This window comes from Electrophorus electricus, chromosome 24, assembly GCF_013358815.1.
Source record: "Electrophorus electricus isolate fEleEle1 chromosome 24, fEleEle1.pri, whole genome shotgun sequence".
Lineage (NCBI taxonomy): Eukaryota > Metazoa > Chordata > Actinopteri > Gymnotiformes > Gymnotidae > Electrophorus > Electrophorus electricus.
Genome location: NC_049558.1, coordinates 8,936,365 through 8,961,950, shown reverse-complemented (window position 1 = coordinate 8,961,950; position 25,586 = coordinate 8,936,365). Strand labels below are relative to the sequence as shown.

At 42.1% G+C, this 25,586-nt stretch overlaps 1 protein-coding gene across 2 annotated transcripts; it reads right to left on the bottom strand.

Annotated features, from left to right (window-relative positions):
* Positions 1-562: 562 nt before the first annotated feature.
* On the bottom strand, positions 563-25,540 carry baz2a (bromodomain adjacent to zinc finger domain, 2A). Of its 2 annotated transcripts, none has more exons than XM_027031971.2 (30): positions 25,366-25,540; positions 23,234-23,360; positions 22,258-23,112; positions 19,855-21,633; positions 18,539-18,760; positions 18,017-18,388; positions 17,858-17,918; positions 17,520-17,628; positions 17,286-17,393; positions 16,868-17,096; positions 13,960-14,021; positions 13,722-13,787; positions 13,205-13,567; positions 12,593-12,847; positions 11,798-12,012; positions 11,552-11,626; positions 11,295-11,466; positions 11,044-11,106; positions 10,632-10,776; positions 9,492-10,123; positions 9,176-9,380; positions 8,434-8,589; positions 7,973-8,133; positions 7,503-7,568; positions 6,695-6,981; positions 5,893-6,028; positions 5,273-5,419; positions 4,923-5,149; positions 2,790-2,933; positions 563-2,598 (listed from the first exon to the last, which is right to left on the bottom strand). In XM_027031971.2, exons 2-30 carry the CDS (start codon positions 23,358-23,360, stop codon positions 2,439-2,441), a joined length of 7,599 nt encoding a protein of 2,532 aa, XP_026887772.2. In that variant the 5' UTR covers positions 25,366-25,540; the 3' UTR covers positions 563-2,438. The 2 variants fall into 2 exon arrangements, with proteins under 2 accessions (XP_026887772.2, XP_026887773.2); XM_027031972.2 differs by having other exon boundaries at positions 23,234-23,305.
* Positions 25,541-25,586: the final 46 nt, after the last annotated feature.

Below are 25,586 nucleotides of genomic sequence, written 5' to 3'. Positions count from 1 at the left end.
CTTGACAGCAAACACCAGGAGCAGCAAAGAAACCAAAAAACCTGAGATATTAAGTTTAATGTCAATGCTACACCCATACGAACAAATGGTTCATTCATAGCAACATTCTGTGACTGCAAAAGTGGACCGTTGTATCATGCTGAAGCAGCACAACCTTCACTCACACAACCTATTTAAATTGCGTTCCTCCAACAAATGTTAAATTAAAACTCTACCAAAAAGCAGGTCGTGAAAATCATACTTTTATGTACTCTGTATAAGGGAATTGAAAATTTCAAGAAAATGCCTATACCTGTCCCTCTGTATGCATTAACGCCCCACAATATTCTTTGGGGTCATTTTCCTGGAAATGGATTAAGGCTAGTTTTGGATTATACAGTAACGGGTTAGGAAAAAGTTTATTTTTGTCTAGGTTGGGGCTAATTTTGGTCTGGGAAACCAGCTTTTAATTTAAACCTTTAGTTTTTAACTAATGTATTGCAGTTGTAGTTGAGCAAAACATTCTCTGAAGGTTTTTGTAGTTTAATCATCAGCACACCTAGACAGAAGGAGATGGAGCATATTCTCTCTACTGATGTGGTTTTATTTCCGCTTACAGTACATTCTACAGATGCACGTGTGTTACATCACCTTGAAACAACATGGTAATTTAATGCCGCCTCTTAAAAACGATATTGGTCCTAAAAATATAGAAAGGAACAAATTTAAAGTCACAAAAACTGTACATTATTAAAAATCCACTAAACACCACACTTGGTTTTATGTTTTAGTACTTTTTTCTTTTAATCTTCCCACTCATAGAAAAAAAGTCCCTTCTGTGTTGCTATGAACACAGTGACATGTTCTGTTATGCAGGACAAGTTCAGTGTAAGAAACTACATTAAATTAACATGTAGAACTAAACTTTCACCACCTCATGTCTTAAGAGGAAACCATGATGCAAAAAAACCTCAGTGCCATATTATGTTCTATTTATATTTCAACAGAAAACCTTCAGTGGAATTGTGAAAGGAGTAATGCAACAATTTGCATTAGACTAGCTTTTGTATCTTTTATTGTGAGGTTTCAACAGGCCCAGCAAACAACTGTAACATGGCTAACAATGAATAAAACCTTAATATAGCCTTTATTAAAAGTTAGCCATGTTAAAAAGCAAACTGAGAAAAGCTGTTTTTATCTGCTACTGACAGTAGTGACGACTGTATATCAATCAAAAAGGGGCACGTCATAAGGTACAGTGAAAGTCTTTCAGTGAAAGTATTTAAGATTCAGGTTGCAACACACCCATGTCCACATTTTGTAACAGTCATCAAACGTATATTCCTATCCATGGATGTTGAGGTGCTTAAAAAATGTCCAAGAACATCTTTTTTTTTTTTTTTTTTTTTTAAACCAAAGAACATCTGATCCGATTCTTCCAATGAAGAACAAGTATCGCTAAACACGATATCTATACTCTGTGCTCCAAATGTATACATGTAACCTTTCCACGCACAACAATATTCAATCAGTCTAGTACTTTTTCACACTATTCATACATAAAGGCAAAATAAAACTGCTACACCGACCTAGCAGAGAATTAAAAATAAAATAAGTGGCCGTTGTCTTTCAGTGCTATTAAGTATTTTTGCTGTTTCTATGACACCTTGATTTTTTTAATAAAGAAATGAGGTTGATTAAAGTTAAAGGAAAAAAAGTAGTAATTTATGCAACTCATCCAGGAGGCAAGACCAAAGCTCTACATAACAAGCAAGGTATAAGGTTGGGGGAAAGTACAGGACATAGAATATCATAGAGAATAAATGTTCCTTGTTTATTACTGGCCATTTCATGAGTCATCTACACATCTCTATGATGTGATCTGTACATGAACACTACAGGCTATTGCTATTAAATAATCCCAGCTATTCAGTTTTTTTCTGTCTTTTTAAGTATATAGAATATATAATAAAAATATACTGAGAAAAAAAAAATTTCTAGACTTGAGATCATACTACATTAATATGGTCAACCAAGGAGACACTCCTTGGAAGATAAAATGAAGCAGAAGGCCTTGTGGGGAAAATAAATTGATATGCTTGCAAGCAGATGCTTGACGATAAAGTCTGAACCACTGAGTATCAAGCTGTAGCTCCTCCCACTTAAAGGCCCAAGGATTGATGTGAAGCTGTTGGGTGTAATGATTAAAAGACACTGAATTTGAAATCAGGAATTCCTACTATGCACCCAAGCAACAATAATGAAAAACAACAGGAAAGGGAAAAAAACAAAAAACAAAAAAACCCAAAAACATACAAACCAGGCTGAAATGGAACAGAACAAATCTATACATGTATCTACACATTTATACAGAGGACTGGAGATGTCTCCAGAATCAGTCTTGGTAGTAATGAGCAATTGGGAGAATGTGGCATTCAATACGTCCTTAATTCAGTCCACTATTTGTCACTGTTTGAATAGAACTCTGCCCAGCGGCTCTCAAAGAAGTGCCTCATAGAGTGACCAGCCTTGCCCACCTCTGACGAGTCTTCATTAAAGAGTTCACAGTTGTTGAAGACCAGCTGTGCATCTGCAGCAAACTCCTCACAACTACAATACCTGCAATATATTAAAAGATCCAGATGTCAAAGCAACATGGACAGAATGAAAGAAAATGATTTTGCAGTTATTCATTATTTTACAGAGCGCTATGAAAAGATAAAATCAAGCTAGGCCTAAATTTTAATTGTTCATCTTTAATTTTCAGTCCAGTGGGGATGTGAGAGACACCCACTCAAGCGTGACCTTACCCTCCCTGTAGAAGCCTCTCTCGCATTGTGAGAAAGTCCATAGGATTTTTGATGATGCGCCGGTACCCAGGCACCAGTCGTGGGTTGACAGGCTCTAGGAACGGCCAGGCATCTACATGGGCCTCCATCTCCATCAGAATGATCCTGAAAGTCACAGATGGAAATCTAACTTTTGTCCATATCGCCTAAAAACTGTCAATCAATTATAGTTTGCAACGGTACATGGGTATACAGTAGACCTATAAGGTTTAATTATTACATTAGGTGCAAGGTAGGTGTCAATAATAAAAGTGGCATATATATATATATATATATATATATATATATATATATAAAAATTGAGCTACGGGAACTAATACAAGACAGTCATAGACAAGAGTAGAGAATAGAGGAGGAGTGTTAGAATTATACTGCACAAAAAACCCAGTGTGTAAGAGGGTATATGCAAAGGACGTGGGAACTTGGTGCTTAGAACCCCAACATCTAAATTACCACTGAAACAACTAAAGGAAACAAGCAGCAGCTCAGTGTTCGATCATCTTTAAGCGGCAACTGCGGTTCTAACCAGAGATGAGGTACAACACAAATGCTATAGCAAGGGCGAGGCAGGATGACGCGCTCCAAAATCCACCTGTCCAGCATATGGAGTTGTGAACCAATTTCACCTGCTTTGGTGCAAATGAAAGTGACAACAGCCGCACTAGAAAGGTATCAGCAAGGCAACCCCCCCCCCAAGGGAATGACAATCACTCTCTCCTTATCCTTCCAGACCAATTCTTCTCTACTGTGTCCTGCAGCTCATTCAGGTTGTACAGGTAGTTCACCTCCTCCAGGTGACACATACATGCTGTTGCTAAAAGGTTTGCTGTGTCCCCTAGCACAGTCTTAAGATCATGGCCGAGATATCAGGACATGGGCCGTTACACATGGAGGCCTGGACAGGGCATCAACCCAGCAGCAGGTCTGGTATGTGTTCCTTTTTGTGAGGAGAAAGAGGAGGAGCAGTGCCAGAGCCCTAAAAAAAAAAAAATAAAAAAAAAATTACCTCTAGCAGGCTACTGGTGTGCATGTTTCTGACTCCATGAGGGTCTGATATCCTCTAATGGGACCCGTGCTCAAAGCCCAGCACTGTGCGGTTCAATTGGTATTCACCAGAGGACACCAGAATCAACAGTTCCACCATTTGTGTCCAATTCTCTTCACAGATGAAAGCAGGTTCACAATGAGCAGATGTGAAAGACATGAAAGAATCTGGAGATGCCATAATGAACATTATGCTGCCTAAAATCTCATTAACCCATTGCCAAACAATTTATGGTCTGGGGAGACACTTCCTTGGAGGGTTGCACAAATCTCAACGTGATAGCCAGCGGTACCCTGGCTGCTGTTGACTACCGGGATGAAACTTTCAGATCCATTGTCAGACCTTACACTGGTGCTGTGGGTCCTGGGTACCTGCTGCAGGATGATGCCAGCCCTCATGTGGCCAGAGTATGTATGCAATTCCTGGATGATAAAGGCATTAATGCCATTGACTGGCCCTCATTTTCCCCAGACCTGAATCCTGAACCTCTGGAACGTCATAGGTCCGCACACCCAAGGCTGCCAATTACTGCCACATAATGTACAGGAGCTCACTGATGCACTGATCCAGGTCTAGGAGGAGATTCCTCAGGACTCCATCTTATAAGGAGCATGCCCAGATGTTGATCAGAGTGCATACAGGCACATGGACATACACACTAATGAATTACATTTTGAGTGGCTGTCATGAAATTCACGCAAACTGGATTAACCTGTCATTAAAATTTTTTACTCTGATCTTCAGCGTGATTTTGAATCCATCCCTCAATGGTTTCCAATGACTGTCATTTTGTTCTCAACGAAGTACATGATTTATAACAAAGATTTTTCACATGAATCTCTTGTTCATCACGAGCCGATGAGTGATTTAAAGTATTCCCTTACGTTTTGTGAGCAGTGAAGTACTGTTATGAGGGGAAAAAAGCACCATCCTTCCCACCAAAATGTTTTTGTTGACTCAGTCACAAAAGACCGGGAACGAATAAAAGGAAATGTAAAACCCCCCTAAACAAGAACAACTTTGTTAAAAATGCGTGAGCCCAAACTTACTCGCAGTAAGTGAGATCAGGCTGGTTCCGTGTAGCCATGCGCCTGCGTTTAGAGGGTGAGCAGCTTGTTCTACTGGATGGAGTGTGGACATCTTTCTGCCTTGTAATCATGCTCCGCCTATGGCCCTCCTCTTCATCTGAACTTTCCGCCCCGTAAGTGAAGCGCCGTTTCCGCACCTTTGACCTCTGCCGAGCGGACCGCTGGGGCCGCGGGGCTTCACCCATCCCCTGAAAGGCCACATGTGAAAACAAACGTTGCAATTAGACACACCAAATCTAAAGAGAAGTGACACCTTGAATTTTAATTACATATAAATGAGGACAGAAGTTTTGTATTAGTTAGCCCATTACCATGGAAACACAGTTGGGACAGAACCAGTCTCCTTCCGGCACCTGAATGACCTTTGGTCTTAGACAGAACATGTGCCATCCACGATCACAGCCATCACACAGGAGCAGATACTCATCATTATCACCCTTACGACACACCTGGCATGCCTGTGAACAGACAGACAAACAGACATGCGGTCCTTAGCACTCACCAAACTTATGAATTCTCAAAAGTACTCAGAAATCTAGGTGTTAGCTAGGTGGCAGGGATCTAAACCGAGACTAATCTGACTGGGAAACAAACGGGTTTCACAATTTTCAATCTTCCCGTGTGCCAAGCAATTAAAAGGACTGTATAAATGCACTAGGCCCATACCTCAGGCAGCTACCCACTAAAGGAAGTAGTAGCTGCCAGCTCATGACTCAGAAGCAAAGTTAGACTGATTAAGTTTAAGCAGTGTGTTATTATCTCTGACTAGAAAGCACACCATAATAAAACAAAAAAACATTGCATAGAGTTTGGAGCTCAGTGAATAAGAGAAATATGGTTATTATTAAATCAGACTTAAAAATAAAACGCCTCCTAAGAAAAAACAGAATCCAGGTAATGGAATTAACCTAAACCTAATCCGTTTTCTCACCACTTTGACAATTGACTTCTCCCAGGCGATGGCCCTCTCCAGCTGCAGTAGGCACAGAGAGACCTGTGACGCACTTCGACTCCGGTCCAGGGCCTGCCTCCATATCCTCAGTCTGGGGGTGATCTCACTCTCCAGACTACGCACGCGCGCACACACACACACACACACACACACACACACGAAAATCTTCCTAGAACCAAATCTACAGAGGTTCCTGATGTTGACCACTCTAAAGGGTAGGGGCTGAGCAGCAGTTAAGATACTCGATTTATAAATCATAAGGTTGCTTGTTCAAGCTCCACCATTGCCAAGTTACCACTGTGGACCCCTGATCAAGGCCCTCATGTCGCTTTGGATAAAAGTGTCCACTAAATGCCATAAATGTAAGCACACTGAGGTTTACCATGCAGGCAGAATCAGCCCAGTAATGCCCCCGTGGTCAGACACTGACCAATGGTAAAAGTGACTGAATTTTTGCATGGCAAAACCCAAGTTATCACAGGTCACAGGGTTTAAAATACTCACTCATCACTTTAATATAAGCTATGAATATGTTTTGAACACATCGCTGATAAATTAACAGGCATTAATGAGAATAAGATTAAACTGATTAAAATTAAACCACATGGGACCACAGCACCATCTGGTGGTTGTAAGAAGCTTTGTTTGGCAGGCTTCGGTCAGTCACCTGCCCAACCCTTGTACACCACAATTCGCCCGACCTATCAAATCACAATTCACACCCCCAATTTTTTTTTTTAAATTGCAGACAAACATCCCCTTCCAGTGAAGCTGCATTCACCTAACAACGTCCAGGGGGATCTCCTCTCCACCAGGCGGCGGTGTGAGCGGCGCCAGGCGCACCACCTCAGCCAGGTTCCAGAGCGGCTCCTTGAGGTAGCGGCGCTCAATGTTCCTCTCCAGGTTGGCCAGGCGCAACACAGCCAGGTCCACTGGGTTGGCAGTCATGCGCAGCAGGTCAGACCACTCCTTCTTGGTCTTCACTATCCAGTCATCCCGTGGGTCCACCTCATGCTCGTAATACTGCAGGTCATCCCGCGTCGAGTCTGGCTCAGGCACGGTGAACACCTGACCCAAGGGGAAGGGGAATTCATACATATTTAATCCCAAGATCCTGTAAAGTTGTAACCTTTAAGGAAGCAAGTAATCCCAGCCATATCATTAAAAAACACGCATCATGCTGCAAGATGCATTTATACGGGCACAGTACAGACGATAGCTACCGTCATGCATAACTGATCAGTCAGCCTGGACCAAGTTTATTGCGACGTGGTTTCAGACCACAGGAGCACTAAGGAACAGGTCTCTCAACAGAGCAGACACACTTGAATGTCACATGGACATGTTAGTGGGTGTAGATAGCAGGCTACGACAACTGTATCAGTACTGCAGGAGTTTACACACATGCCAGTGTCACTGCCATGTAAACATATAAAGCAAACAACAGGGCTGTAGTTACTAACTACTGACGAAAAACTGACACAAACTGTGCACATACAGGGTGTTTCTAATCAATCTATATATTTATTAAAATATAGATAAATCTATTATTTTTCTATAAATCTGCCCTAGTTGCTACGTCTCCATACCTGAAATCCTACAGCCGATGACTCGACGACATCCTCAGTATCGCTTGGTCCATTCAGGGGAGCAATCTTTGAATATAATGAATGGACATCATAATGCAGACACTAAACATACCCCAACCCCAGCACACGCAGTAAAGACTAAACGCACACATAGCTCCCCCTGCTGTTCAATCATCACAGGAGGATGCATGAATGACAATGCATCAATGCATAAAGAGCATTGTTATGAGCCTTAAGAAACCAGATCATTTGGATAAAACAAAACAAAAAAAATATATAAAACTGGGTAGAAATAGACTATACTGTGAAGGGTCACATTTAACCAACAAGGAAATATTACACAGAGGACATCACACTAAAGGTGGTGGGGAATGTGTTCCTTCTGCTTGCAGTATAGAGTAAAATTAATGTCTAGTTTTTAAATCCATTAAGTGAAACAAAGCAAATGATCAATATTCTTTTCAGCTCACCTTGAGCTGCAAATCAGCACCCACCACCCTCTGCTCCAGGTCCTCCACCCACTGCAGGACAGTGAGATCTATCTGCATGGCCCGCTCCTGCTCCAACCAGGGTTGCTGCACCATCTTCAGCAGGGCTTCAGTGTCCTCCACCTTCAGCTGAAAGATGGGATCTGAGAGGAGAAAGGGACATAAATGTGAGAAACAAGGTGGAGGGGAACCCAATAATAATAATAATAAGGCTCAAAATGCAAATGTAAAACCCAGACAGTTTAAAAGTATGGTTAATTTAAAAGGACTACCAATGTATTAGTTCAGTGCTGGACTGAAGGTTTTTTTAACAATTACCTAAAAACAAAATATAGAAAAAAAGTGTTGCCCATCATATTTTAAAAATGAATTCATAAGGATAAGAGATACAAATTGTACACCCACTCCAATGTTAGCAAATCTTGCATTTACTGATGACTCACCAGTCATGGGCCGTGTGCAGAACTCGGCTAAAAACTCCATGTGTTTGGTAAGATGCTTGTGGAGAACCTTCTCTCTGATACCACGTGGGTGAAGAGCACTCAAAATGGCCGTCAGCTCCTCCGGCTCTTTGACCCACCACCAGCCTTTGACCATCTCTGGAAACAGGGAGAGCTGTTAGGAATTGTTTTGTGCACAGTTGTCCTGTCATAAACGACCAATGACATTTCTTAGAAAAAGCAAAAACAATCACACCAATTCAGCCAGTCATATGTTCACAAGCATGATAGAGAATTAATTCTCTCTTTGAGCAAGATATCCAAATATAAATGCAAAGGAAGTAATTTAAGTGCTATTCCTAAATCAAGCTCCCAACTCTGTTAAAGACCTTCCATGTTTGATTTGATTAATCCAAATGCAACACTCATGTGTGCAGGTGTATAAAGTGCAAGTCCTGTCACTGAGCAAAATCCAATTGCTTCGGAAAAACAGTACAAAGTTCTCAATTTCCCTCATCATTAATTTTCACTAAAACGACTCTTTCTAAATGGGCTATTTAGCATTTTAAACTTAATACTAACAAGCTCCTGCTTATGCTAAGAGCACAGTCATTTTAGTGAATGCTGTACCACTTTATAACAATAAACTTTGTAACAGATACTTATAATGATGTTAAGAGCAGTCAAGTCCTAGCTAAAATCAACAAAAAGGACTTTGGGTGAAGTAAGAGCAAAATGGACTCACCTAGTGGAATAGGCTTGACCACAAGCTGAGTGAAATACTTCTGTTCCATCTCCTGGAATAAAGAGGAGGGTGGGCGTCCCCTGCGCTTCACTGCCCCTGCCCGAGAGTGACCCCGCCCGGCACCACTGCCCCTCCGCCGCCTCCTCCCGGGTCTCGGCAGCGATGGGGGAATCTGAGGGGGACTCACCTGAGGGGGAATCACAGCCTGCAATAGCGACACCAAGGACACAGAACAGAAAAGAGCAACCATCAACACACCAGAGCAAAGATTACAGTCTAGGAACAACATTACAACCATCAAATATGAAGCACTGACTTGTGGTAGTGGGGCTGGACCAGGGAGAGGAGCATCTTGAGCGGGGGGCGTGGAGGTAGATGACGGTGGGCATGACTGGGATACAGACATCTCTTCACAGGGTTCCTTAGGCAACAGATTGAACCACTGTCCTCTCCTTTCTGCCAGCTCTTTCATACCATCTTCTGGTTGGTTGTTGTCCTTGCCCATCTGAGTCCTGGAGGCTAAATCTGTTGGACCACTGGTAATGGAGCACTGGGACTGGTTGAGCCAGGCCTGGAAGGTGGACTGGGTGAGGTCTTGCGTTTTGCCGTCAGGTCCTTTTGCCGCCGTCGATTCCTCGCCACCCGATTTGCTGCTGCGGCGGCGCCGCCGATTCTTGACGGCGCGTAGGTGGAGCTCCACTTCTGGTTTGATTTTACGGGGTCGGCCCCGGCCTCGAGGGCTGCTCATCAGGGAAGCCTCCCCTGGGAGAGGGTCCACCTCGACAGAGGGGGGATTGGAAGTCAGAGGGGAAGGAATGAGGGCGGTTTTGGTGTTACTGGGCAATGGAGACAGAGGCTGCTCCACTTTGACCTCGGTCTTCACAGGAGACACAGCCTCTTTCTTTACTGGGGGCATTGGCTCATCCTTCACCAGAATATCCTCTGAAGCTGGCAAAAACACAAATGGGAAATATTGGTGCCAACAAAAATTAGTCATCTATAAAGACTTGAAGTAAACAATTTTAAAGCACCAACAAGATATCCTGAATTTTCCTTCAACTGCCTCCCCTTTTTTGGTCTGTTAAATCTTAAGCATTAAAAAAGCAGATGTACTTTACTGAAAAAAAAATAGATGCCCACATTACCCACTGCTACTCATAGGCATTACCAGTACTGGCAGAAAGAGAATTTCAGTTTGATCTTCAAATGAATGAGAAACATTTCATTTAAAAGAGTTGATGCACAGAGGGCCATCTATGCTTGATTTATGAAAACTCCAATTAATTACAGCCGGATGACTATATAAAAGACATGTTTCTCTCTTTTTTAAGAATACAGCAATTTATCAAACAATAGAAATACAGGCACAAATAAGAATCAAGATTAAAAAAATGCAGTTGGTTATTAAAGAAAATTTTCAACAAACTATAAAAATAAAAACATGCAGGAAACTCACCCAGGATCTCTTCTGCCCCCTCTACCAGCAAAGCGCCAACATGTGGCATCAGCCAGTACCTGCGTCGGTACCGATCCTGCCCCAGAGACATCGCCCGCATGCAATGTGAAGACTGCAGCAACTTCTTACGGAAAAACACTTGACGCTGAAAAACAGAAATTGTTCCAAAGCATCAGAATAATGGGAGTCCACAACCACACCTTTAGAAGCTGGTCCACATTTTTTGTTCCGATTCAGCGCATCTGAGCCAGGAATTCAAGAGCAATACAATATGACCTTGCTATGATATAATGAAAACTGGAAGACACCGAAGAGAAAGACTGCTCTGGGGTCCTTGATCACTAAATGGGAGCCTGGCTCACACCATTACCCAATTTCTATTATTCTGAACAGCTGGCTTTGGAAGTCTTACCTTTGTTAGCTTATCGATCTGTCGCTCCAGTTCGGGAACACTTGCTCCATTTGGACTTTCAGACTACAGTAAGAATAATAAAGCTATTGTAATCACATACATTATATACCAGACTCATCATCATCACTGGTGAAAAACCAGGTTCATTATGATATTAAGGAAAGAGCCACTAAACTGACATAGGCAATGTGTTAGGCTTCAACAAATGCCACCAGCAAGGACAACAGTGCAAGTGTCGTTGCTGGGAGTACCTCGCTGTGCTTGAGCTCCTCTTTAGGTCGGCGTCGGCTGCTCCTCTCCAGCAGGGTGCTGTCCTTCAGGCTCTCCTCTTCAGCCACCCCAACACGGGCACTGCGCCTCCGCTCCTCAAAACACAGATCCTCCTCCGAGCGGCCCGTCTTGCGTGCTAAAGCAGCCTTCAGTCTGACACACATATGCACCATTTAAGTGGCTGCGATGGTCAGGTGAAAACTTGATTATGAAGAGCAACTTTGATAAAATGTCTTACTTGCGCAATTTCCCCTCAATTATCCATTTGTTCTTCCTGTAGGTAGTCATGTTCTCCAGTGTGTTGTCAATTTCCCTGTACATTCGAAACAAGAGGGCTGATGACATTTCACTTATATCTCAAATTTAATTTTACCCATGTAACAGTTGCAAAGTGTATTCTACTACCATCAATTACACAAAGAGCTGAAACAAACCAAAAATCACATCTACAAGTCCAAAGCCTGGGAGTTGGACACCTGCTGACCTGATGACCGTGTTGCTGGCATTGAGCTCCTCCACCAGGAAGGCTAGGATGGAGGCCTTAATGTTAGGACGCAGGGTCTGGAAGCTTTTAGTGCGGAGGCTGTCACACACATCCCGCTCGAAGCCATGAGACTCCAGAAAGACTCGGAGCACTTCGGACACTGTGCTGTGGCTCAGCTCCAGATCCACCAGCTTCTCACCCAGGATCTTGACAGACTAGATCACAGGGAAGCATGAGGGTGGGGAGGGAAGAGGGTAGAGAATGAAAACTTATCCAACTGATTTGCAGGTCATTTTGGCATAACATAATACAAAGCACAACAAGAAATGCAAGACAGGCATACAAGAAATTTCACCCAGGTGTGCCCATTTTGCTGTTGATACATAAATACTGAGAGTAATGGAGTTTATCAACCCAAGAGTAATCTATTCAAAGCTTACATTTCAGACAAAAATATGAAAGCTTTAACTGAGTCTATAGTCTTAACACTGCTCACAAATGAGCTTCTGGTAGTACGTCACAGTTCAATGGAAATATACAATTAGTACTTGATTGTCTCCATATGCACAAATTACACTAAACAATGTTACAATAATTAGTCAAATATTTTTCAGAAACACGCTCTCAATACTGGAAAAATCTGCAACAAAGCCTAAACAGTCATGAAGGAAAGTCACCGAAAATAGGTCCATCAAAATAAGTTCTAACACGTACATCAAAAACAATTACTTAACTAGACAGAAGGCGGCAAAAACACACACAAAGCTCATCACACACACACTACACCAGACCAACCTGGTAATAAGATGGCAGTCCAGGATCATGTAATGCGGCCTCCACAAGTTTTATGAGCAGGTCTAGAAGCTCTCCCTGACTGTTGCCCAGGCCCAGAAGACCCTCCTGAAGAGTGACCAGGCTGGGGATGTCCTTGGGCACCTGAAGACCCAGCACCTTTCCATAGCTGTGCAAGAACTCCACCACAGTGACGGAATGAGAAAAGACCACTCCCGACAGCACCAGTCCTGAGATACGAGACAACTCGGGCAGAGGCTTGAGACAAGGAGACACAAAACAGAATTACTAAAGCACTGTTTGAACAACAAAGCCTGCATATCAACTATCGAATTACTCTGAATCATGCATGTCAGTATTAGAATACTGAGCATCTGTAGTTATTGGGGTTACTGAAATTGCACATGGAAAGCACATCTTATAAGGGAATTCAAGGATACAGAATGTTCTCTTGTAATTGGTAAGACAGCTGGAGAATTAAACTGGTGTAACTCCGTCACGTAGCAAAAATAAGTTTGGGGGGGGGGGGGGGGGGCACAAGGCCTGAACTACAAGACAAGTGCTCTTCAATAGGTGTTAAAAAGCAAAGCTTTGATATCTTAGTATACCACTCACTGTGTGGTCAGTGAGACACATGTCCTCAGTGGGCTTCTTTAGCTCTTCCAAGATCATCTGCTGCCTCTTCCTCTCCTCCATCCGTCTTTGGGCCTGTGCCTTCCTCTCCGCCTGCCTCTTAGCTGCCAGTGCAGCTTGCGCTAAGGCCTCAGCTTCAGCCTGGGCCTTGGCTAGGGCCTTGGCTTTGCTGCGGGCCCCTGCCACCCTCTTCATAGGGCTGGCCTTCTCTAGGTCTTCCTCTACAGGACCTTTCTTTGTGCGGCCAGGCTTCTTGGGCAGCTCTGGGCCTGGCTGGGAGGCATCGGTTTCTGGAGATTGGCTCTGCATTTGAGCCGCCTGTATGGGTTCTTTGGCATGCTCCAGCTGTTTACACAAGATTAGCCAAGGAAGGATACTTATTGAAGTAGAAAATCCCACATGGGAGATTAATATTTTACATGAATTCATCATGTCTGAAATGAAATCTCTTTTTAGGGTTAAATTCCTTATAAAAGATAAGCAAAACAGACCACATTACCTTAACTTTAAGTTTCTCCTGCCTCATCTTCTTGTTCTTAAGATCTTCTTTCCTTCTCATTCTTGCCTATATACAATAAATACTAAAGTCAGTATACAATGACAGTTTTTAGAAGAAAAGGTATGGAGTGAAACAAATCAAAATGAATATCAGAATGAAAGAACACATACTCTACACATAGAACCATGAGTCACCACACGTGACCAGTCCAGTCAGAGTATTAAAAAGCTAAATTCACCTTTTTCTTCATTTTCTTCTTGATCTTAACCAATTTCTCCTTATCCTCCTCTGTGAGCTCCTCTGTCAAACCAGGAGAAAACAGACATTTATTCTTGATATGAATCATACACCTTTTTGTACTGCAATAATCTGAGTCTTGTTAAACTGGAGTGTGTACTCTGCAGCCCATTTTACACAAGGTGGGAAGTGCACCCCAGCACATCATAAGCAATAGGCTCCTATATTAATCAATGTAACCTTTTACAGTACATTTACATTACAGCGAAGCCAGGCGATTTTCTCTCGAATTTCTATGGCAACAGGTGGCAGTTGTGCGCAAGGATTATGGGATCTAGCACCAAAGCAAAAATCTAGCAAAGAGATCATTGAAATGTTGAGCCTTTCTCAACTTTATACAAATGAGAAGCGAAATCAACATCGCATAGTACACTGTCATATCAAGCCACAAGCTGAAATCAGTGCTGTGACAAGATTGAGGAAAGGATAAAACATTGCCGTATCCTGTTTTCCTGTACTTTGACATGACTCTGTATGAAAACCATTTCTCTGTCCATCATCAGATTGTGCATTTTGTGCGTGAAGCTTCACTAGTGGAAGAATGTGACAGCTAGCATAGCAGTATCAGGTGTTGGAATACAAATCATCCAGATGTTATTTTAATGGGTTGTCATTAAGATGTAATTATCACATTTAGTCATCACATTCACCATAGCTGCATCCCTCTGCACTACATTTGCAGCATTTAGCTGACGCTTTTATCCAAAGCGACTTACAATTATGACTGAGTACAACTTGAGCAATTAAGGGTTATGGGCCTTGCTCAGGGGCCCAACAGGGGCAACTTGGCACACGTGGGTCTCGAACCAGCAAGTCAAGTACCTTAACCCCTGAGCTACCATTGCCCCTAGCACTAGTGCACACACAGTGCTTGAGGTATTTTGCGGTACATAGAACATTAACTGTGAATTAATTTGTAAATTTCCTGCTGCAATTTAGGTTGTGTCATTATTATTTGACTGTGGATGTGCAACAGTAACTTCTCTCTCTCTTAAGGTCAATACTGTTGTGTAACTATCTACTAGGCAACGTAATAACCGAGTTCTTTACGTTTGTCTTTATAGCCATCGCCCAAAGATTTACCTGTTTAATTGCTCACATTTACTTACATTTTTAACTAGTTTGCCCATTGCGTTATGTTATTAAGCGCTGTATCATTTTATTCATCTTTACAATGCAGCGATTTCTATCAACTCCATTTTCTGCTTCCGGAATAAATAATAATTTTCATTTTCTGTTCCAACTCGGGCCAACATCACAAGTTACTGAAATCTGATGCATGGCACTGCGAGTGCACCTGAAAAGCCAGTTAGAATTAAAACGTTTGACTTCACGTCAGTCCAACATGAAATGCGTCATACTTGCGCCGCGCCGGGAAAGAAAGCGGCGGTATAGCCAGACCACATTTTACTGCGTGCCGTTACAGTTGACTCCATTTTGTTTGTTTACCTCTGGATGGGGGTTAGTTTGTCAGCCTGATCTCTAGTCAATATTACTATGAACAGGTCACAAAGATATTGTGAACAGCCTACCAAAAAAAAAAAATTAATAAATATTTGGGCCACTTCTACTTGGAGTGTGAACACAGCCTTACAGTGGCCAGATATCTTCATATACCCTGTGGCAAAAACCCAGACTCTATACAATAGAAAAACTCATGCCATAAAAATGATCTTGACACACAAAATTTGTACTTTGCAGTAACATCCAATATCTTGAATACAGAGATTGGTTGGATGTTTGTGTATTACACACGATGCTCTGCCTAGCCAGCAACAAGAACAGAAAACGCAACCCTTATACAGCCATCAAACAATTACATACTGATGGCGAACTGCACTTCCAAGGCTGGGTTGGTATGAACTCGTTTTCTTTGTTGTTTGTTAGAACAATGTAAATCACTGGAAATACTGCTGCTATTAATAGCTAGATGTATGTCAATTCTTTTTCTATTTATACAGAAAACATGCATTTTGCCTCAAAGGGCATCTTCAGTCTTCAATTTTGCTTTTCCATTTCTATTCTGGCATCCAACAGCACAAGGTATTTTGTGTCATTACTGCAAGAATCCTGCTGTTTGGCTCCACTTGTGTCTGTTATTTGTCTGCCCCCACACTGCGCAAAACTGCCAGCGATGTAGTCGTGATATTCGCTCCAAAAAAATGATGTACGGAAGGAGATGTTTGAAATAGTTTGTTTGCTCCTTGTGGAATTGAACATTCATTGTACATTTTTCTAATCACACTCTGCAGTTAAAAAGGAATTCTGCATATATATGTTAAAACGTGTGTGAATGGATAGTTAATTAACTGACCAGGTAAATTTGTTAGCTAGCTCAAGGAATTTCTGGGATGGTCTTGCTGGAGACAGACACTTGATTGTATTTTTAGGGGATGCCCCCAAACCGACCAGCAGGAGGCGAAACACGAGTTTCATTTCACTGCAGTGTAAATGTTCTTAACACCCGCTGCACGTGGCATTGTTTGCACCAAGTGAAATATTCTTTGGTTCCATTTTTGCTGCACACAGCTATCCAGCAGTTTTTACCTAGAATCAGTACACAATTAAGTTTTCTTACTGCATCATCCAATCTTGGTCCATAATCAAAACTGAAAATAGCGAGCCTAGGCCACTTTCTAGTCATTAAAACAAACCTCAAGAAAGATCTAGACTAGAGATATCTTTTCTTAATGTTTCTTTTTCTCTCTCTGTTAGCTGCCTCCAATTATACCCACTAGCTAACAAATTCTCCCCCAATCTCCAGTTGCCCATTTTTACATTCCATTTACATGTCCTGTTGTTCATATTACTTTAAATGGGAATCTACCCTAAGGAATTTTTGGCCTCACCCTTTGCCTCCAGTCTCTTCAACAGCCTGGCATCCATTTTGCTCAGTAAGTCTATCATCTTTGGCTTCGGAGGTCTGCCTGGGCGCCTGGCTGGAGCTCCTTTGGGCCGACGAGCTCGAGTCCGAGGCTTGCCTTCCTTGTCAGGATTTGGGGGGCGACCACGCCTACCCGTTATTGCCATAATCATGGATGGGACTTCTTCATTAGCCAAGAGAATCCACTTCTTGCCCTGCAAATCACCACAGAAATATATATATTTTGATCTTAAGGACTACACAATAACGTTAACAAATCATTTCTCCTTCAGCAAATCAGCCGTTGATAGCTTTATTGGCAAATTCCAACCCAAAAATGTGCCATTTCATTTTATTATTTTTAAAACATCTGCAATGATTAATTCTTGTCCATTTCTGCACACCTCTGGTGTGTCTCTCTCCTCATAGAAATCACCCACAGGCATACGTGGGCTGAAACTGAAGTGTTCCCTTGTCACTCCATTCAGATTATCCAGGTGTCTCCTCAAATACTGAGAGGAAAAATAAACAATGTCAAACCTGAATTCCAAAAAAAAAAAATGTGCCAATTATAACATCATACTCTCTAGGAAATGGAGAAAAGCAAAAAGATATGCAGACAGGAGCAAAAGCCTCACCTTAATCACCTCAGGGAACTGCTTCATCCTCCTTCCACATGGACTGTAATACCACGTTTCCCCTTTTAGTCGGTCTTCAAGCCTCCGCACACGGATCTCTCGCTTCCAACTAACATTTAAATGAAATAAAATTTGTTCAAAATGTTTAATCTGGCCTAAACACTACAGTAACTACAAAATATATATATATAGAAAAACCCAAAAATGTAGTAAGTTTAATAGTCCAAAAGAAGAAGAACTTGAGCATAAGCAGAACAGAACCGAATTTGTTGTAGAGTTTGAATAGTGAAGCATGATTGGCTACTGTGCAACGTTAAAACTGCTTTTAAGTTTCATACCCATGGAGAAGTGGGAAGTTGACTTGCTCTTCAGTAGCAATTCTGCGCCGTGGAGTTTCTCCTGGGCCCAAAAATAGGAGAATTAGTAAGTGAAAGCTTTTCTTTCAGGAACATACACACACAAAAGGAAAGTAGGCACGCAGGACAGACAATAGACACCTGTTGTGGAGCTGCTGTCATCATTGTCCTCTTTAATATCTGTATCCAAAACGACTTCAGTTTTGGGTGGGTTGGGAGACTTTGCAGCAGTTTCTTTCACTTTGGGCTTCTTCACTTTCGCAGCTTTGATGGTGGTCTGGTTGTTGGTCAGACTTAGGTCACCAGTGATGCCGTCTGCCCCTCTGGGTGGAAGAGATGGTGCTCCAGCAGGAAATGCAGGGCCGGTAGCCACAACCGTCACTCCTTTAGAGATTTTCCTTTTCCTTGTTGCAGATGGTGGTTTCTCTTCAATTTTCTTTTTTGTTTTGACTTTTTCTTCTTTTGAAACTTTAGATGTTGACATTTTTCTCTTTTTCTTAGTATCAGGTGCACCTGACAAAATGTTAATTAGTTAATGGCATTTGAATTCAACGTACATGTGTGTACTTGCACGATTCTGTTTAACTATCATTTTAACAATTGTACATTAAAATAAGCTGTTTGTACTGAGCCATAATTAAGCCAAAAGTCAAAAAGCTTTACCTTGAGCAGGAGGAGTTAAAGCCTTTGGGGTCTTGGGCTTGCGTGGCTTCTTTGTTGCCAGGGTACACAGGCCTTTAGGCAGAGGCAAGTTAGTGCCCGCTGCTACGGCAGGCACACCAACATCTTCCTGCACTTTTGTGTCTGCTACAGAGATGCCATGTTTCACACGGCTAACTGAGGCTGGGCCATCATGTCCTTCCTTACTGGCTTTTCCATCATTGGCTGTGGAGAAGAAATTGGGAAATGGGCAGAACTGAAAACATATTTTTCTTGCAAGAGATTTATAGTGTATTATAGACTTATACATCCGTTTTACTACATATTAAAACTAGCCAGCTGAAGAAAAATATTTTGGGTATTTGAGACTTGGAGAAAAGTAAACAATATGTATGCACACAGCACATATCCAACTCTAAATTACACTTGAATGTGCGAGTTATGGAATAAAATGACTTTCAAAAGATGAGTGATCAATCTAGATGAAGGTCTCTATACGAACAAAAAATGCTAAATTTGGGGAAGTTAACATTCCCTGCTATGTGAAAGACAGTCCAACTGAAATACAAAACAGTACTAGCATATCATAAACAGCACAATTATATTAGCATATATATATATATATATATATAAAAACTATTTATGCAGAACATGACAAAAATACACACACACAACCATACCAATTAGCAGTAACGTTTGCCTGAAAAATGTTGACCAAACATAATTTTAGCAGTCACATTAATCTTGTAAATGTTACCCAGTACTGATTTCTGATTCACTCAGTTACTGAATCACAAGTCTCAGTAGACAAAATTGTCACACTGACACTGTAGTGACACTGTAGTAGAAATATCACATCTGTTTGTGGTCACAGAATCAAATCAAAATGAAAGAACCCTATGAAAGATTAGATTTATTTATGCTTCATATATCTACAGAAGCAGGTCAACAACTGTTGCAACACTGATATTCTTAATTTTACATAAATGTTATCCTTTCAGTCAGTGTTTCAAGTTTTTTACTCCTTGAATCACTTCAGAAGGTGTATTTAAGGAAATGTCTGATGGCTCATTGAGCCAACTAGATACCTGCATGGACAATAGCACATGCGCTTAACTGCAGTCTACAGTAATTAAAATTCACCAAAAATCATAAACCTAACAAAATATAGAACGATGGTGAGATGTAGTAGCAAACAATTCTTTAGTTCATTTTCTCTAAGAAGAGTCTCATTTTAATTAATCAGTTACCAGATTGTTAGAACTTACAAACTCAATCATAAATCCTAGCTTTACTGGATGAAGCCTCAAGAACCTCACCTTTAGCAGCCTGAATAGAGAAGTCATTTATGGATGATAACAGCAAAGAGCCATAATTCTGTGAAGTGGCATTTAAAAAGTCATCCAGCTGTGAATTATCCTCTATAGAGCTCCTGGTGTCCAAACAGCTGTCCACAGACACTTCTTCATGAGAGGTGTCCTCTGTCCGTCTATCTACAAGCAACTTGTCTCTAGAGTCCTTAGCAACCGATTCATCTTTGAACATGGGGACTTCAGCCTGAGAAGCACTTTTCAGGGACACATCACAGCTATCCACCATGGATCCAATGTTCTCTGCTTCAGACCCATCACTGTAGGCTGACTCAGGCAAAGGTGGATAATTAGCACCTGTCTCAGTGCCCAAAATATCATTTAAGGTGTTACTGTTTTCCATCCCACATATAGCTTGGTCCCTGTTGGTTTCTGTGTTTTTTTCAAATGCAGGTATAGTGTCCTGTTCTGGCCCTTCTAAACATGGAATACTTAAAGATGTCTCTGAGATTTTAATGAAATCTTCAGAATGGGAAGCTGTGTGGCTCTCCTGGATGGACATGGGTGTTGTCACACTAGCTTTTTGATGCATATGTTTAACTTCAGGTTCACTGTTGGTTTTCTGAGGGGAGAATGGTCCATCAAAATCCTGCTGATCTGCTTTATGAGAAACCACATGTCCAGGGCTTTGAGGAGAAACCACATGTCTAGGGCTTTGAGGAGAGCACGAGACAACCTGTTTGGCAGAGTTCCCAAGAGGGGTCACAGTTTCTGCATAAGAAACCTTGACCTTAGGAGCAGTCGAATCAGCAGGAAGTGATGCTGATGCCTGAGGTGCCACACTCACAGCAGGGGGAGGTGCAGTGGAATGCTGAGGAGATGAAACTAACTGAGAAGAGACAGAAGTACTGACAGGAGGTGTAGAGACAAGAGGTTTAGAGACTACAGGCAAAGGAAAACTACCAGCAGTTGTAGGAGGAGGTGTAGAACCTGGGATTACAGGAGGAAATATAATGTCCAATTGAGGATGGGCTATTCTGGAGGAAGGAGTGGAGCTTACTGGAAAAGGTGCATCTTGAGATATAGGTGGCTGAGGAACCTGTGGACCCTTAGACCCTTGATTTTCGGCTAGAGGTGCAAGAGCCATCTGAGGAGGTACAGAGGTCTCAGGTGGTGATGCCAGAGACTTAATAACTAAAGGCTGTGTATATACAGCAGGAGGTGGTGCTTTGAAGCTTTGGCCCATCTGATGTACTGTAGAAACCGAGGGAGAATTTGAAAGTGCTGCATGCACAGAAGATGACACAGCAGGTCTTAGGCCTTGAACTATTAATGGAGGTGTAGTGAGTACTTGAGGAGGTGAAACCATAGCTGACTGGGTGTTTACTTCAGTCTTTGGTATGACTGGGGCATGTGCAGACACTCCTGTTGGGGATTCTGAAACCACTGTGGAATATGAGGACTGGAGGACAGGAGAAGGCCCAGATAAGGTTTGAGGAAGTGCAATTGACAATTGACAAGGTGGACTAGCTATTGGAGGTGGAGGTCCAGCAACAGTAGGGGGACTCAACTCCTTGAACGTGGCTCCCATGTCATGGCACTGATTTTCAGGCTCAGCATCCACAACCGGCTGTTGTAGTTGAGGGCTGTAGTCGTTGGTGGCTCCAAGGGAAGTTCCTGGTGGCTTGACAGGGAAGCTCTCAGTTGTGGACAGCTGCTGGGGGACAGAGGGCCTCTCAACACCATTGTAACCTTGATTCACTTCTTTGTAGGATTCATTCATATGCCCTGAAAATGACAAGAAAACAACAAACCAATTAGCCAAACAAAAAGGAAAAATATGAACAGGTAATACTTTAACAGATGTGCTCCCGAAGTAATCTGTTGGTTTTACTACCTCCCATCACAGGGCTTTTAACTAGGAGATTTCATGTGTTAGAGGAAATGTGTAACATCACAACTTGTGGCTGTTAAAAGAGAAGTATTTAACATGCACAAATGACATCCTAGTAAGGCAAAAGCAACTGAAAACAAGCAATGAATGGAAAAGAAAATGAAGCAAGTACTAGTAAGAGAATCCAACAGTCAGGAAATGACTGCTTCAACTAGGTACAGGAAACCTGTATAAACCTGAAATCACCAACTATTCACAAAGTACACATAGGAATCAAGAGCTGAAAAGTCATCAGATGATGAGGACACTGATTACTGGAACACAAATGTAGTGATAGACTGCTACCTAATGCATTTTACACATACAAGTTTGTGATGCATTTCTAACGAAAATGCGGCGGACAGAACTGCTATAAAAGGCAGATGAAGTGGAGGAAACCTTCTTTTACTCATCTTACAAGTTAATACAACTAACCAACATTTTTCATGTGAATTGTTTCATACATTACAAACACTCACCTTGAATCCCAGAGGAATGGGCGACATTGCTTCCCCCTGGGCTCTCCCTTCGTTGAGGTGAGCCTTTATCGGGTATCGCAGAGGGGGACATCATTGGTACTTGCACTGGCAGGGGGCTGCTGCTGCCCCCACGTCCCATGTGATGGTGCTGTGGACTTCCTCGCGGGGAGGTGAAGCTCTGTGTGGTAGGCATCAATGGAGTCTGAGGCTGCGACTGGGATTGAGGTTGTTGTGATGACAGAGGGGCATTCTGAGACTGGTGCTGATAATAGGGCATGCCATTAGGCACCATGCCGTAATGTTGCTGCTGTTGTGGCTGAAGATGCTGAGGTGGGTGGTGCTGTGGGTGGTGGTGAAGTGCCGTCGCTGGCTGATGCTGCATGGGCGGAGGCTGCTGGTGGTGTGAAGTCTGTGGGATGCCAGTGTGCACCTGGTTTGGATAACCTCCGAATATGCCATGAGAGTTGTACCCCATTGACATGGATGACCCCCCTTGCTGATGGCCTGGATTTCCCCGGCCCCAGTACTGTGCTCCTCCCACCGGGGGTTGCCGTGAACCAGCAATGCTCCCGTTGACTTGATATTGTCCATGTCCCTGAAAGTGGTGCTGAGGCTGATGCTGTTGCTGTGACATCACTCCCTGGGAACCCGGTTTTTGGTGCATTCCATGGCCAGTTCCAGAAGCAGGGCCAGAGCCCATGGCTGGGTTGTACTGGTTCCACAAGTAGTCATAGCCCATGCTGCTCTGGTGGTGATTACTCATATGGGAGTAAGAGGAAGAAGGAGGATGGGGGCCAGATTGGCTGGCCCCATCTGCAGTAGTGATGCCATTCACATTCATATCGCCGTTCAGATCTGTGCATAGGTCAAATCAAAAATACATAATCTGCAAATATCACATCCAAGAGGAGTCACAGACTGTAGGCACTAGCCTTAAGATCACAACTTTTAAAAAGTGAATAGTTTAATCGCTCACTTTTCCCTTGCTGGGGGAAGCTCATGGAGGACCCGTTAGTATAGAGAGAATCCCCTGAGGAATGCTTCGGTCCTGAGTTAGTCGACACAGAGTGAGGCCCATAATTAAAATGGTTATTTGCTTCCATCTAGGATAAAAATAAAATAAAATAAATTTGAAAAAAGATGGGAGTCAAAACTTACAATGAAAACCTATACCAATAATAAATGTAAAAGCGACATCTATGTACAAACCAAGATGAATAAAATTCCCATCGGCTGAAATTTTCCTCCCAAATGACATTCCTTATCTCTTACGAATGAAATTATGAACACTTTCAAAACTGACACTGAAACTACAGTCAAAGTCCAACAAATTAGCAAAGAACTCATTATGATTTTCTTATATTAGAAAATGTTCAATAATCCCAAATTAGCCCAATCATTACCTTTCTTAGCAACCATTAAGAGTTTTCCTAAACATTTTAAGCAGTGGTTACTTTCAGTTACTGCATGCACTACGCCGACATGGAAATGAATACATTGAGCGTGATGACATGCCGTGGCCGACATCACAAACATTGCACTGCACAACTCTCCCTAAAATGTCGCAGATAAGCGGACTGCTTGAGAGCTTCCTTGTTGATGAACAAGAGATGCTGCTTCACACTGTTGACCATTTAAACAGACGCTTATGTTGTGCGTGCAAAACAGTTAAAAGTACCATTTAATCTCTGAGTTTAAACTAAATTTATCGACATGGATAATCTTAAGTGCAGACACGTAAACAAAAACCAAGTAAGTGTAAAGCTAGATTTTATATATATATTAAAATATATATATATATATTTTTAGCTATTCAGCTAATCGTAAACAAACCGAATGCTACAAGATATAACTCAATATGGCACAATGACACCACTTCGCACCTGTAGCACATCCGAGTATCCATAGCGTCCAACTCCAAAGAATATAGTTCATTAATGTCTTAATTAATAGCCAGAAAACCAGTGGAAAGTGGCTAATATAGAAGCTAACCGCTACACGTGACCATGCGCTCTGAATGAAGCAGCGAGCCTAGCTGCTAGCTAGCATCGCAGTGTTGGGGGAGCTAAAGCTAGCTAGTCGTGATCCGTAACGCTATTTCATTTTTCGTTCCTGGTTGGCTAGTTAGCCAGCCAGCTAGCTTTGCTAGCTAATAACTTCTTTGAACACGGTGCCGTAAAACGTACGAGGTGAACAGTTCGCCCCCCCACATCTCCACCAATTTATTAGACTTCCCGTGGTCAGCAGTCACTATTCATTCATTTTAAATCTGCCAACCAAGCTATTCCAATTGTTGGGGGGAAAAAGAAAAAAAAAGATTAAAGCGTTTGAAGGCTAGCTAGTTCTGGGCTACCAAACATCCTAGACATGAACGAAAACAAAAAGGACTTGGCAGCTAGCTAGCTGTTACATTTGCGTCTGCAACTCGTGTGTTTATAGCTAAATATTTCGTTTAAAACGAATGGCAAGTAAGATAACTACAGATTGCTAACAGCACTATACGCCTCCTGTACTGTAAACACACGAAACATAAATGTATATATTATGACTATATTTAGCTAGACGGATCCCGGTGGTAGATTAACGTGTTAATGCCGTTTTTAATAACGTCATTCGGACGGGGCCTGTACACCACTGCCTATGATATGTTTCAGATTCTCGGAAATATAGTTAGCTAGCGAGCTAGCTAGTTGATTTGAACATTTGTATTGAATTGATTGTGTTCCGAGTTAATTTTGTTTATGAATGCCTAGATTAACACATTTGTATAGAAAAGGACGAGGATCGTATTAAATAACGACGTCAACTCCAAGGTTATTTAAATAATTAAAGAAGTTAAAACCTACATGTACACAGCTAGCCTTAATGTACATCTGAATTTCAAATATGCACGTTACAATTCCAAGTTTATCAACTAATGCAAAGTGTGGAAAATCTAATATTGGTTAATTATCAAATTAAATGTGTGTGCCATGATGGTCATTTCAGATGCTCCTTTTGTTGATTAACTCATTGTTTTGCCGAGGTACGGTTGAGAAAATTTGAGACAGCATCAACCCCACACACTGAAAAGTTTTCACTCAATAAATGATAATAAAAGCGTCTAACCTCGTTGTCCTTAGATCAGGAAGGCAACAGTGCATCTGGACCTCGGGATGGCGACCTATATGAATGAAGACGGTGTAGGCGATGTAAATAGTAAACAGGTATCGCTAACCATTAGGTTTCAAATTAGCAAACATGGCTGGTATGTTTGAGCACAGCCATGATCACAGGCGAGAGAAAGAGATCGAGCCGAAGAGGAAGTGAATGGTGCGTTACACACAGGA